This window comes from Lissotriton helveticus, chromosome 3_2 (assembly GCF_964261635.1).
Source record: "Lissotriton helveticus chromosome 3_2, aLisHel1.1, whole genome shotgun sequence".
Classification (NCBI taxonomy): Eukaryota; Metazoa; Chordata; class Amphibia; order Caudata; family Salamandridae; genus Lissotriton; species Lissotriton helveticus.
Window position 1 is genome coordinate 101,726,766 of NC_136062.1, and position 14,328 is coordinate 101,741,093.

The 14,328-nt window shown below is 44.4% G+C and overlaps 1 protein-coding gene across 1 annotated transcript in view; it reads left to right on the top strand.

The window, feature by feature from the left end:
- UNC13C (unc-13 homolog C) overlaps positions 1–14,328 on the top strand; it is a 1,503,140-nt gene that overhangs the window by 738,200 nt on the left and 750,612 nt on the right. Inside the window, exon 14 of the mRNA XM_078684856.1 lies at positions 5,060–5,128. Coding sequence (XP_078540982.1) covers positions 5,060–5,128 — 69 coding nt within the window. The remainder of the gene's footprint in view (positions 1–5,059; positions 5,129–14,328) is intronic.

Consider the following 14,328-nt stretch of genomic DNA (forward strand, 5'->3'; position numbering starts at 1 on the left):
CCCATTTCGAGTGGTCACAGATCATCAACCACTCCTTCCACTTTTCAAAGGAACCACGTCTCAACCTCCTCCCCGAATTGAACGATGGGCCATCCAGCTGCAATAATATCAGATGGAGTTGGTGTACCAGCCCGGAGCTAAGAAACCGGCAGATTTCCTGTCCCGTCATCCAGCGGCAGAGCCGACGCCTGGTGAGGGCCAAGAAGATCGCACAGAAGAGTTCATCAACATGGTGTCGCAGTGGTCATGCCCTCACGCACTGTCCCTAGAAGAAGTAAAGGAACACCTCCAAAAGGATGCATGCCTCCTACGTGTCTCCAGCGCACTGTCCGGTGGGTCGTGGGACCAGTTCCTCAGGGACCTGCAAGGCTGGAGCGAAGTTGATCGCAGTCGTCTGGGAAAGTTGTGGAAGGTGAGGAATGAACTTAGCTCAACAACTGACGGAATCATTCTAAGAGGATCGCGCATCGTGATGCCCGTCAGTTTACAAGAACGAACGACGATATTAGCACATGAAGGACACCAAGGTGTTGGACGGATGAAATCTCGAATGAGGGAGAAGGTATGGTTTGAAGACCAAGTCGAAGCCATAGTACGCAACTGCCGAGGATGCCAACTCACCGGAAACTCTGAAGCCCCAGCGCCTGTCATAACCGAGGAACCAGCGCCATCACCATGGACATGGCTGAGCCTCGATTTTGGGAGCTTCCCAGATGGAAGAATCACGGCAGTCATAGTAGACAGCTACTCCAAGTATCCTATAGTAGAAGTAATTCCGTCCACATCGTTTAACAACCTCCAGCCAGTACTAGAACGGGTGTTTGATCTATTCGGGAATCCCAGCATCATCAAAACTGACAACGGGCCCCCTTTTCAGGGAAATGAATTCCGAGAGTTTTTGGCTGACCTCGGGATTAACTCCTCAATGGTCACAGGCGAATGGCGAAGTAGAGCGGTTTATGCGAACCATTAATAAAGTTTTGAGAATTGCAACAGCCGAAAACACAGACCCTGAAGTTGCGATGCAGCGATTCCTAAGAGACTATCGTAGCACGCCCCACTCCACAACACAGGTATCTCTGTGGTCACTCATGCTGGCTGGGCCACGTAGAGACATGCTTCCACAAGTTGACAACGGGGATCATCACATATACGATCCCAATAAGACTCAAGAGAGGAGAAAACACATGAACGACAAGGCAAGCAGGAAACGGAAAGCGAAAGCACGTGTATTACACCCTGGATGCTCAGTACTAATCAGGAATCGCTGGAACACCGGCAAGTTTCGAACCCATTATGAACCAGGAACGTGGATGGTAAAGTCCACCAGCGGAACGGCTGTCACAGCAGAAAGGAATGGTGAAACAGTAACAAGAAATATTTCGTGGTTTAAACAAGTCCCGGACATGGCCAACAGCCAATCCTCTCCCACGCAAACGGAAACATCGGAGACACCACTGAATGATACTGATCACATGCCAGATAGCGACACACCCGGGGCTGCTGGAAACACACCGGTGTGTGGAACAGGCATTTCAGATCACCAACATGGGTGCCAGATGCAACCAAGTCCACAACGTCCACGTGAAGTGGGTCGACATAAATATGGACTCCGACCCAATCCCAGACCTAGTCAAAGACTGGCGGATTTTATGTGCTAGGATGCAGTGACTTCATGTTGGTTTCAAAATCCGAACCTGATAAGGTATGTAGCGTTCTAGTAGTTGGCCTCGCGAGGCCACCCACCGGAAGCACCTTGCATACTGTATCACTCTATGGCCAGGCGTGGCCAGAGAGCTATAAATAAATGGTCCGGAGTCGCTCGTGACTTCCGGTCCCAACTGGCTATCTGTGTGCGTGTATCTTCTTTCAATGCCGATTGTACTTTGGACCTATCTGTGATTTTGGCCAGGCACGCTCCCCAGGCGCGACACTTATCACCACAATAATGTACAACATTTCTTCGCCCACTAAACGGGGGTTGCACTATAGCACTAAAATTACTTAAAGGCTTACGTGCACGTAGAGTCCATTATACTATGTCTGCTTGCTTTCTTGGTATGTTTTCTTTTGCCAATTACACATTTCTTGTGACTGTGCACGATGATTTATTTTGTTTTCAGGCTTTTTCTTGCGCTATTGGACAAGTAAACATTTATTTTTACTTGGAAATAAATTGGTGTCAGTTCTTTCTAGTATTACTACTGCCTTGTTTGCATTTCAGTAACTGTGATGAAGCGATGTCAAGGCACGGAAAATGCTTAGGATAAAACCCATTGGAAAGCAGTGGTTGCGCACAGGAAATATAAGGTTTTAGTACTTTAATACTAAGGGATTCTGAGAGACATCCTTAATTCATTGTAGATTTTTTTTAGCACTATGTGCTTGTTGTCGTCTGTCAGATGTCTGCCAAAGGCATCTATATTAATTTCAGTCAAGCGTGCCAGATGGTGAAACTGTTAAAGCGTGCTGCTCTATTTCAGCCTCATGTTTCTAACCTGGCAAGCCAATTTCCGCCTGACTGTACCTTCTATCAGAATAGTGAATGAGCTCCCGGCGAACGTCTACTTCACATCTTTTCAAAATACCCAATAGGTACAAGCGGGTCCTAATGAGACAACCTTTCTTGTTTTCTCTGGTGGTTACCGAATTTCCACATCAATCAAACCATGTCCAGTACTTCTTTCTTGCTTCCCCGAGGCATGTAATCCTAGGAACACGCCTGTAAATCGAGTGAGAATGTGTAGTCTTTACACCCGATGCTTACTGTGGTGTTAGTGTGCTGTAAAAAACCTGGCTATTTAGGAAATACTCCGATGCCAATAGTTGGACCTGGAGGAGTGAAGCTCAGGTACAGATACGCTTGACTCTGTTTTGTGCTGAAGCCTTGGACAAGTTAGTGTTCACCAGAACACCAAAACAAATATATTCATAACTGTGTTTATAAAGACACAATTTTCCACGCTACAGTGCTATAAGTATGGTTGATTCAACAAATATCAACTTTCTTGCCCAAAGAGGTTATAGCCCACTTTGCCTACTGGTTTTTTTGAGTCCTCATATTCAAATACCGCCTTAAGATAGTAGCAAAGCTAAAGTCTAGTTGTAATGGACTACATTTGCACGGTATCTTTTTATAACTTCAAATGTTGCATTTGTTAATTCAATAATATATAATATCGAAACACACCATTTACTCGTATACAGCTGATTTTTTTTGAACAGCCCAAAAGCGAGGAATTACTAGATTTCTATTAATATTCTTATTTCAGGTTCTGTGTTATAAGTTATTCAACCTGAAACAGAGTTTCCCACTGAAATAGGCAATTACAAAAAATGCAGGAATATCACATTCCCAGTAGTACTCATCCTAACATTTCGCTACCTAAACGCTGGTAAACTTCCCAGGTCGGAATAACATGGCAAATGGGGATTTACTGGTGAAATTAAATGCACTATTCCAGATTCCATTGTGAAATCTCAAATTCATTGGGATCTACCACGGTCCTACTCATAATGTTCATGCAATCCTTATGAAGAAAGAGGGACGAAAGGTGCGTCAGTGAAATTTGAAATTAATGCTGTACTGTCAATTACACCACTTTAACATTATTGGTGTCATCTTAAATTGGGAGCAATTCTAAAACTGGTTCGAGATTCAATATTATTTTAAGGCGATCATGATCGTCTTAAAATGGTGATGGTTGTCAAAACTGCATTGCTGTTGAAAAATACCAATTGTGGATTAAAAGAAAATACACAGTGTCAAAAAAGGTAGTAAATTGTGGAGGAAGATACAAGCAGTGGCAGAATGCCATACCTTGTTCTAAGAGCCTGCAGTTCAAACACAATCTGTGGTGGGTTGGGCCTATGATTGTCACCTACTGACCAATGTATATTGCTGAAGGTCATGCACAGTGGGGACATGAGTACGACGACTGATGTCAGGGTATAGCAACCAAAGACCACATACTGAACACTAGGGCAATGGATATAGCTGCAAGATGTACACATTGTGGTTGGGGACATGATAATTAAGTATGAGGTATAGTCAGGTGCTTAATCTTGCACCCAGTGCTCACAGTAAACGGCAATATATAAATGCACAGTCGGGATGGGGCTTGTGAATTAGGAGCCTACACCTAATACCAAGTGGCCATTGCAAATGCTCAAAGAATGATCAGAGTGTGTCTGGAGTATGAGGTGAGGACACATGGCATTGGTGAAGTTCATCCAATGTGCTGTATGCTCAATACATACATATACAGGTAGTGTGCAATGGCACAAAAGCTACGTGGAACCCTAATAGACATTGGCTGGAAAATATACTCTGTTGAGAAAAAAGTGACAGCTATGTAGAATAGGAAAACACAGGTGTGGAGTAGAGTCTGAAGAACAGGTGGAGCTACTTTAAGGCTGAAGCCAATTGAACATATAGTAGATTACCTACCTAACAGTGGAGTAGTGTGGCTCACTGGTTAGAGGCGGCAGGCCTGAGAGCAGAAGTCAGCCTGGGACCAGGGTTCAATTCCCGACGCGGCAGGGTCATGGACCTTGGTCAGCGGACTCGATAATTCTCGCTTCGGTGCTTACTCTAATCAGGGGTTCCACTCGGCAACTCTGGGCATTAGCTTGCCTAATCTCCACAACGGCCCCACCAATTCCGGGGATGCCTGGCTCCACCTTGGGGACTCCCAGCAAGGACCATCCCCCAGGGAAAGCCAGGACGGGTTCCCCAGAGTTATACAGCGCCGGGACGCCCCGTTGCTGGGGCAGCAGTGCGCTTTACAAGTATACTACATTTACATTTACTATAGACACCTGAATTTCAAATTATTGTGACCTAGATGTTTATGCATGCCTCATACTCCGTGCAATATACTGCATTCATATATCATGATGTATGTGAGGTAGTGACTATTATGAACAGACCAGTAAGTTGTACATTATTTTTTATAATTACACTTTACAATTTATATTTGCAGTGCTATAAAATGATCACGTTTGCATACTAATTAATCAACATCATATTTAGCTCACATGCCTGATTTGTTTTTAGAGAGAAAAATTCATCAAGCTGCTGGATCAGTTACACAACTCACTGAGGATCGACCTATCAAAATACAGGGTAAATAAACTATTTGAAAATCAAAAGTCTTTAGTGATGTAATTTAACATGCCATCTATGATGTCATATGTGTGGTCATGAGCATTGCATGTCTGCGGTGCAAGATATGGGTAGCTTATCTAACCATAATTTGCGATTTTCAGGTTTTGTTTTGTGACTATACCTGCACTTTAACTGTTTTAGTATGTGTATATATAAATTAAATATATATATAGCATATGTAAATTCACGCACACATATGTGTATATATATATATGCACGCACATATATATATATCTCGCAGCTCCCACAACACCAGCCTGCCGCACTCTCGAGCGGGTGCTCGCGTAACGGGGGTGTACCCGTCAAATGTATTCAGCTCACAACATCCACAGGTCCTCACCCTGTACAAGGATCGCAGCACTCATGGGGGTGGTTTACACTTAGTTTTTATTCGTAAACCTCACAGCATAGCAAAGACGCGTTTCGGCATCGGCAGCAAACCTAACCACATGATGGTTCCAGGGCTGCCATTTTAGGTCCCCCTCGTCTAGCCCAATGACCAAGGGCCTTGCTGATCTTGAACAGGCATAAAAAAAGGACCAGTGAGACCTGTGTGTCACTTGATTTCCACATACAACCTACAAATTAAAGAAGTCAAAAGAGATCAAAGTCACTCCTCGACCTCACTTGTTCCCCCAACCACACCACAGAAATAGAAAGAGGACTACCAGAACTTAAGCTCCTCTGTCACTACCAAATCAGTGGCCATTTTGGAATGGGCAGGCTCCAGTCCAACTCAGCCCAAATACACTGTTCTGAGCCGCATCTCCCTATGCAAATTACTCTAGCTATAGATTAGCAGAGAACTCATCCCATTTCTTACAGCAGAATCAACTGAAGTTTGCATGACTCTACACACAAACCACCATAGAGAAACTAGGAAAGTGGCCTGACCCTACTCCTTCAAGATCTACAAGCTCACGGGTGACAATTTCCTGCCTGAGGCTTTCTTCCTGTGCCTTCTGAGCCCATAAGGCCATCTCCCTTTCAGCATGCATAGAGTGCGCTATTGGACTACCCTTTCCATTAGAGCTATAGAAATAGACATAGGTGTACACTCCTTCCTCAGCAATGCTCTCCCCTTACTGGATCGAATTCGGACTCACCACACCTCCTCTAATCCCCAAATACTTTTTCCACCTTACCCCCAAATGATGCAGCATCGCAAGATCATTGACCAATAACCCATCCCCATATCCCAGGGCCACCCCAAACTGCTAATACCCCCACTCTCCACCAAAACCCTTCCAACACCTCCTCCAAATCAGTTCCATAATACATCAGGGGCCCGATGTAGGTCGGTCGGTAACGGCCGAAAATCGGTATTTTCGGCCGTTACCGACCGGTATTTGAGCTTTGATATGTAGGGCCACTTATTTTACAGATTCGGTAAATTTACCAATCGGTAAATTTACCGAATCTGTAAAATACCGAATCGGTATTATTACCTATTCGTTAAATTTGATATGTAGGTGGGACTCTTCTGAGTCCCACAACCCTTACCGAATCTGTATTTTACCATCAAATATATTTGATGGTAAAATACCGATTCCGGTGTGCATGCACATGTGTGCATGCACACCTGTGCCATATGACAGGCAGACCTGCCCTTAGGGCAGGTCTGCCTACCACATGGCCCCCGAACCATTTTTGGGGGTGCTAGAGGGTGTCAAAGTGACACCCCCTGCACCCTTGTCAAAATCGGTATTTACCGATTCGGTAAATACCGACCGGTAATGCCCCATTCATTCCTATGGGCTTCAAAGCCCATAGGAATGAATGGAGCATTACCGGTCGGTATTTACCGAATCGGTAAATACAGATATTTACCGATTCGGTAAATGGAACATCTGGATGTTCCTACATACCCCCCCTTCTTATTTACCGATTCTTAATTACCGAATCGGTAAAATTCGGTAATTAAAAATCGGTAAATGATTCCTACCTACATCTGGCCCCTACTCTCTAGTCAATGCTCTATGACCTATGACCTAAAAACAGAATTACACATGATGAGGGCAGACATCCAGAATCTACTACATATTACCTCTAAACTGGAACACAATGGTATGACTCAAACATAGCATTACGGGAGAAAGAACACTACCATTATCAAACACCCTATTACCAAGAGCCCTACCGACACCAGGACCCCTCCACCTAAATAGAGCTGTGAATCTAGACCTCTCCTCCCGACCCAATAGATTGGTTATTCACTTATCTAATAATGATATGCTCTCCCTTCTCACCTCCTATAACCAGGGACCTATCAAGCACTCTATGTCCAACTAGAAATCCAAACAATCAACACTCACCCACACAGAGACATAACAATAACCAACAAGTCCACAAGAACAGCATCAGGGTCTCGACTAGCACCGACGACTCGCTCAGCACTGCCGAGCACATGCATTTCCAGATCCACACAGACCCCAACTCCACCCTCAGAGGCACCCTCGACTACCAACCCTCTGGACCCCGCCCCCAGTTCAGTGACTCCATCGCCGACTTCATCAGCACGCACGCCCTGACCTCCACTGACTACATCCTCCTCGGAGACTTGAACTTTTACCTTGAGAACAACAACGAAAACAACTCCACAACCCTGATCGATAACCTCGCCAACCTCGGACTGAGACAACTCGTCACAACGCCCATCTACTCCTCTGGCCACTTGCTCGACCCCATCTTCTCCTCATGCCTGCATGTCTACGTCAGCCACACCACCGAACTCCTCTGGACCAGCCACCACTGCATCCACTTCACCTTCTAGAAACCCACCACACACCACTGCACCCAACAGATACCCCGCCGCCGCTGGAGCAAAATCACCGAAGACCAACTACATGCAAACCTCACTCTCAGCCCCCCAACCAAACCAACCAACACTGACAACGCTGCCCACAACCATAGACGCTGGATCGAGGACTGCACCAACACCCTCGCCCGCTGAAGAAACCACCCCAAAAAGACACCAGCAAGAGGGCCAGCAGGTTCACCCCAGAACTCCAAGCCTCCAAGCAAGCCTGCCGGAAACTAGAGAAAAAACGGCACAGTGAATAAACTCCGGAAAGCAACGCAGCACACAAGGACACCATCGGCAACCACCACCACCTCATCAGGGCTGCCAAGAAGACCTCCTCCAAAGACCACTTCTACAACACTGCACACGACAGCAAGAAGCTCTTCAACATCGTGAAAGAACTCTCCAACACCAACGACATCCCGCCGTCGCAAGCCTGTGCGACTCCCTCGCCACCTTCTTCCACCGCAAGATAGCAGACATCCAAGACAGTTTCAACACCCAGACAGCCCCAACAGACAGCAACACAACAGACCCTCTGCACACCATTGACCACGTCCACTTGCCACCCTGGACCAGTGTGAACGTCGATGACACCATCAAGACCATGTGTGAGAAATAACAATCTAGGCAATCATAGAGAACATAGATCAAATATTGATATTAAACAAGGAAATTAAGCTACAACAGTAAAGTAAAATTCAGTATTTTATTGATAATTGAGCAAAGAATCACATTTCAAGACAAGCTTAAAAAATTCTACATTTGGAGAATTGACATAACAATAAAAACAGTTTGTGTGTTAAAACATATTCTTTTGGGGTAAACAACTAGTAAGGGGAAAATGAGTGGCAAGTTGGTACTCTACGCGCGTTTCGGCGACCAGCGCCTTCTTCTGGAGCAGCCACGAATATTTCTAAGAAATAAAATTTAATATACAGAAAAAAGAATTACTAACCAAACTCATTAAAAACGATTTATGCAATAAACATTTTACAGTTTCTTTTGTAGCCCAAAACCTTGTCAGATTAATAGATATTTCACATGTTATAGTACAATTATATTAGCATTTTCATTTCCTTGCGACACTTGCCATTGTCATATTTATCTAAAGGTGTGATAACCTTTTGAATAAAGGAGACAGATACCTAAATGGGACAGGTGCACTTATTACGTAATTGTATGAGGATTACACGTATGTATTTTCTAATTTTATGGTAGGTAGGTGAGATGCAGACCGATAAAATTCTGGTTGGGGTCAATCCTAGAAGATAGATCTATTTTTATCAATGGTCACAAGTTTGACCGTGCTATTTTTATCAGTCATCACTATACTTACATGATTCAAGTTTAATTGGATGTTTTCAATAAGTTCTTTTGATGAAGTTGAGCCCACATCGATATTCTTTATTTTGAGGGTTTGTACTAAAAATTACAGAAGATACGGTTAAAGAACTTTATGGATATAGGGGTCAGGTTGCATTCCTCAATATTATACATATCTAATGCTATTTTAAGCCTGAAACGTCCAATAAACATACGGATTGTTCTCCTTATAGTCTGATGTTCTCTGATTACTGATGTAAATTTTCTGTTTTTCAAAAATTGAAAAGATATTGAGATCTCAGACTATGTAGGGATATTATGTATACTATAGATGTAGATATACGTAAGATTTTGGAACCGTTGTTCTCTATCCCAATATCTATTGTCTTGCACCAAATTGTTTAAACCAAATAGTGTGGCAGTTTACCTGGTAAACTAAAAATTAGTGTGGCAATTTACCTGATAAAGTTAAAAGGAGTGAGGTTACTTCTGCCGTCCGGAACCTTTAGATTATTGGAGTCAAATATCTTGACAGTTTGCAAAAATGATGGATCCTCCTGATATGGGGATCTTTCATTAAAGAAAGACTTATTTTCTTTTTTAAAAACTACAAACAAGGAAAACAGTGTTTTATCTTAGTGATAGGTAATATTATAACATTAATTTTTATCCATTGTAATTCATTTTATAGAGGTAAATGCTCAATTTGGTGTCATATATTACCTTGCATGAGGTGCTTCAATCTTAGCGAGGTAGTGGTATTTTGTAATTAAAATAACTCCCTGTCTGAAAAAAACAGAGAGAAAATAGAGATGGGGGTGTAAATACTCTGTTTTAAAACAAGGGGACTGCTGATCTCACAAATGATCCCTTCAGAACTCACCCAAAATGATTTAACAGGGCTCCAAATTTCCGGCGGCAGGACAGCGACTTCTCACGATCAACGCGGTGATGGAAGTGTGGAGAAATGCCGCGGTGGTGTTTAAATAGTGTCTCAGGTAAGTAAAATGGAAATCAGGTGAGCCGATGGGCTAGAGCGAGAGAGGACTAATTTTGTCCAGGAATAGAAGGCGGACTTGTTGAAAGGAGGAAGAGTAGGATTAGCACTTCCTGTTCAGATAGAAAAAGGGGCGGACTATGATGAAAAAGATAAAGAAAGGACTATGCTTGCTCAGAAACAAAGAGCGGACTTGTTAGACATAGGAAAAAGTTGGAGTAACGATTTCTATCGACTAAGCCAGGAGACTTATATAAATAATGTGAAATAAGAACTAGGATAACACAGTAGACAACAAAATGTGCCATGGGGGAGCTTAGTGAGATAATTATGAGTGGATTTTTTTCGAATTAAGTTAATCAATGATAATAAATATATATTCATAAATGAAATATAACACTCGAAAAATAAGAAAAAATAAGATTTATAAATATAATGATATTTTAGGAACGACTATAAGGTTTAAAGGGGGCAGAGGAGGGGATATTGTATGGCCCAGGGGCTCACTGTTCATTACAAAGGAGATGGTGGTGCTGCGACGTGTCAGCGACCCTAGAATATTTTAATTCCTAAAATCTTTTTATTAGGCCAGGGGAGGCATCAGCGAACTGGCTATTTTATTGCCAAAAGGTAGAACGGGCATTATGTCCTCTATGGGGTTTACAGTTATTTAGTCTCCTCGAAAGTTGGCCTCCTATATTATTTCTAGGACAGTCTAATTTAGACTTACAGTGTTTATAACCTAGAAATAAGGAGAGGAGTCACAATCAAGACCATGAGCACAATACTCTCCGGCTCTCCATCAGACCCATTCCTGCACCACGTCTTCAACAAAGCAAGCAGCTCCATCGTACCCCACCTGTGCAACATCATCAATCTCTCCCTCAAGACCACGACCTTCCCAGAGACCTGGAAACACGCCAAGATCAACACCCTACTCAAAAAACCCAAGGCAGACCCAAGAGACCGCAAGAACTTCCGGGAAATCTCTCTGCTCCCCTCCCCAGCCGAGGTCACCGAGAAAATTGTCAACAGACAGCTAACCCAATACCTCGAAGAGAACAGAATCCTGGACCCTTCTCAGTCAGGGTTCCACAGCAACCACAGCACCGAGACTGCCCTCATCGCCGCCACCGACAACATCAGAACCCTGCTAGACAACGGGGAGACCGCAGCACTCATCCTCCTAGACCTCTGCCACCTTCAACACCGCCTGCCACCGCACACTACATGCACGCCTCCATGCCGCAGGGATCTGAGACAAGGCTCTGGAATGGACCACCTCCTTCCTCTCCGGCAGAACCCAGAGCGTCCGCCTCACCCCGTTCTGTTCCGAAGCCTCCGAGATCATCTGCGGCGTACCCCAGGGATCCTCCCTCAGCCCGACAATGTTCATCATTTACTTGGCCCCGCTCACACATGTCACCCGACAGCACGACCTCAACATAATGTCCTACGCCAACGACACTCAACTGATCCTCTCCCTCGCCAAGGACCCCATCACCACCAAATCCAACCTACACGAAGGAATGAAGGCCGTCGCCGACTGGATGAAGATCAGCTGTCTGAAGCTGAACTTAGACAAGATGGAGGTCCTGATCCTCGGCTCCAACCCATCAGCCTGGGACGACTCCTGGTGGCCAACGGCACTTGGGGCAGCCCCGACCCCCGACCCCCACTGACTACACATGCAACCTGGGAATCATCCTCGATTCAACGCTCTCAATGACCAAGCAAGTCAATGCCGTCTCCTCCTCCTACACCCTCCGCATGCTCCGCAAGATCTACTGATGGATCCCGACAGATAAAAGAAAGAGAGTCACCCAGGGCCTCGTCAGCAGCAGACTAGACTACGGAAACGCCCTCTACGGGGGAGCCCCGACCAAGCTCATCAATCAGCTAGAACGTATCCAAAAAGACTCGGCAAGACTGATCCTCGATGTACCATGACACAGCCACGTCAACCCCCACATGAGAAACCTGCACTGGCTCCCCGTCAACAAGAGGATATCCTTCATCGTTCTCATCCACGCACACAAGGCACTCCACAAGATTGGCCCAGCCTACCTCAACAGACGTCTCTCCTTCTACAGCCCCAACCGCCAGCTACGCTCTGACGACCTCTCACTCGCTACCGTCCAGCGCATCCGAAGAACAACCACCAGCGGGAGATCCTTCTCTCACCTCGCCGCCAAGACATGAAATACCCTCTCACTGAGCCTATGACCGACCCAAGACGTGCTGACCAGGAGGATGCAGTTCGATCAGTAGTGGCCCCTACTCCCCCCCCAGTGCCTTGAGACCCTCGCCGGTATGTAGTGTGCTTAACAAAGGACTGATTGAAACAAGCTTAAAATGCATGTTACTGAATTGCCGATCTTCAGTAAAGCATACTGCCAATATTGCTGACCTTATCCTTACTCTTGATCTTGACCTTCTACTCCTCACTGAAACATCGCTTAATGAATTCTCATTCCCTTTTCTGGACATTTTGGTCCCTCCCAGCCCTGACATTATTTGTCTGAACTGTTCAGGTAATCTGGGTGGAGGGATTGCCTGTATTCACCGGAACAGTCTCTCAATAAAACAAACTTATACTCAATCTTTAAACTACAGACTACTTATTATATACACTGCATGTGATCTATCACCCTCCTGGTGATAACCACACATTCAGCTATCAAATCATGGAGATCATCTCTACCAACAACGTATCACACAATAATTCGTTTTTTCTTGGTGATTTCAATATGATCTCACTGACCATTGCATTAACTATATGTCCGACATTATGGATGCCATGGTGTCCAAACAATTAAAAATTGAGTCCGGATCAAAAAATCTAACCCATGGTTTGAATGCAGCTTTCTTGATGAATGCCGCTCCCTAAGAACAGCGGAAAGAACCTGGAGACTCTCTCCCTCTCCAATTAACCTCAGTTTACTGAAACTAAGAAGGAAAACCTACAACAGGCATATAAGAAGAGCCAAAGCATCTTTCTTCTTAACATACTTGACAATGCCACAAACCACCCCAAAAAGCTGTTGAAACTTTTCAAAAATTAACTAATAGGAAATCCACCCAGTTTTGATGTATTTGCCTCCTTGTTTAACAAGGAAACAAAGCAAATTGACATTGATCTATAAATGCTCTGGAGCTCTTACCTATCAACGCCCCTCCAACTCACTCCCCCATCTTTAAAAGAGAGCATCCCTAAAGCCCCTCCCTTAAATCAAAAGGGTTTGCCTCTTGGTCCATCTTCAAGATTTTTGATGAATCTGACAACTTAAAACTTTTATCTTCTCTGAAATACTCTAACCACTACAATGACCCCATTAGCCTCCATACTTCTCAACGAGATCCAACACCCCCTGCTTCCTTTATAGACCAGGATTATTAACTCATCTCTAACACAAGGCTACATAACAGGTTGTCTCAAAAGTGTCCAGGTCACCCCTATATTAAACAAACCCAACACCAACCAGTCAGATCCGAACTACCACCCTATTTCTAAAATCCACACTCTGATCAAGCTCCTGGAAAAATGCGTACATCATCAACTTTAGAGTCACATAAAGCAATTCCAACTCTGCGACAAATACCAATCTGGTTTCAGGTCAGGTCAGTACCGAAACCGCCCTGGTCCATATTGTTGACAATGCCATGAGACTTCTTGACCTGAATGAACCCTGCCTATTTATCCTGCTGATCTGTCATCTGTGTTTTACACCGGCACACGTGAGAACCTTTTGAAGCTCCTAGAATGCATGATGGGTTTCTTTGGTACAGTGTTAAAATGGTTCTCCTCATTTTTACATTACTGATCCCAAAGAGTTATGTTCAACCACGCTCTATCCATCCAGGCACCAGTCATGTTTAGCATCCCTCAAAGTTCCTCAATCTCCCCAGCACTGTTCAACCTGTTTATGAAACCCCTTACTGAAATCCTCCAACTCTCTAACATCTCATACTATATGTATGCTGATCATCCTCAACTCTACCTGAAAATTGCCACTCCAGAAGACATCAGTA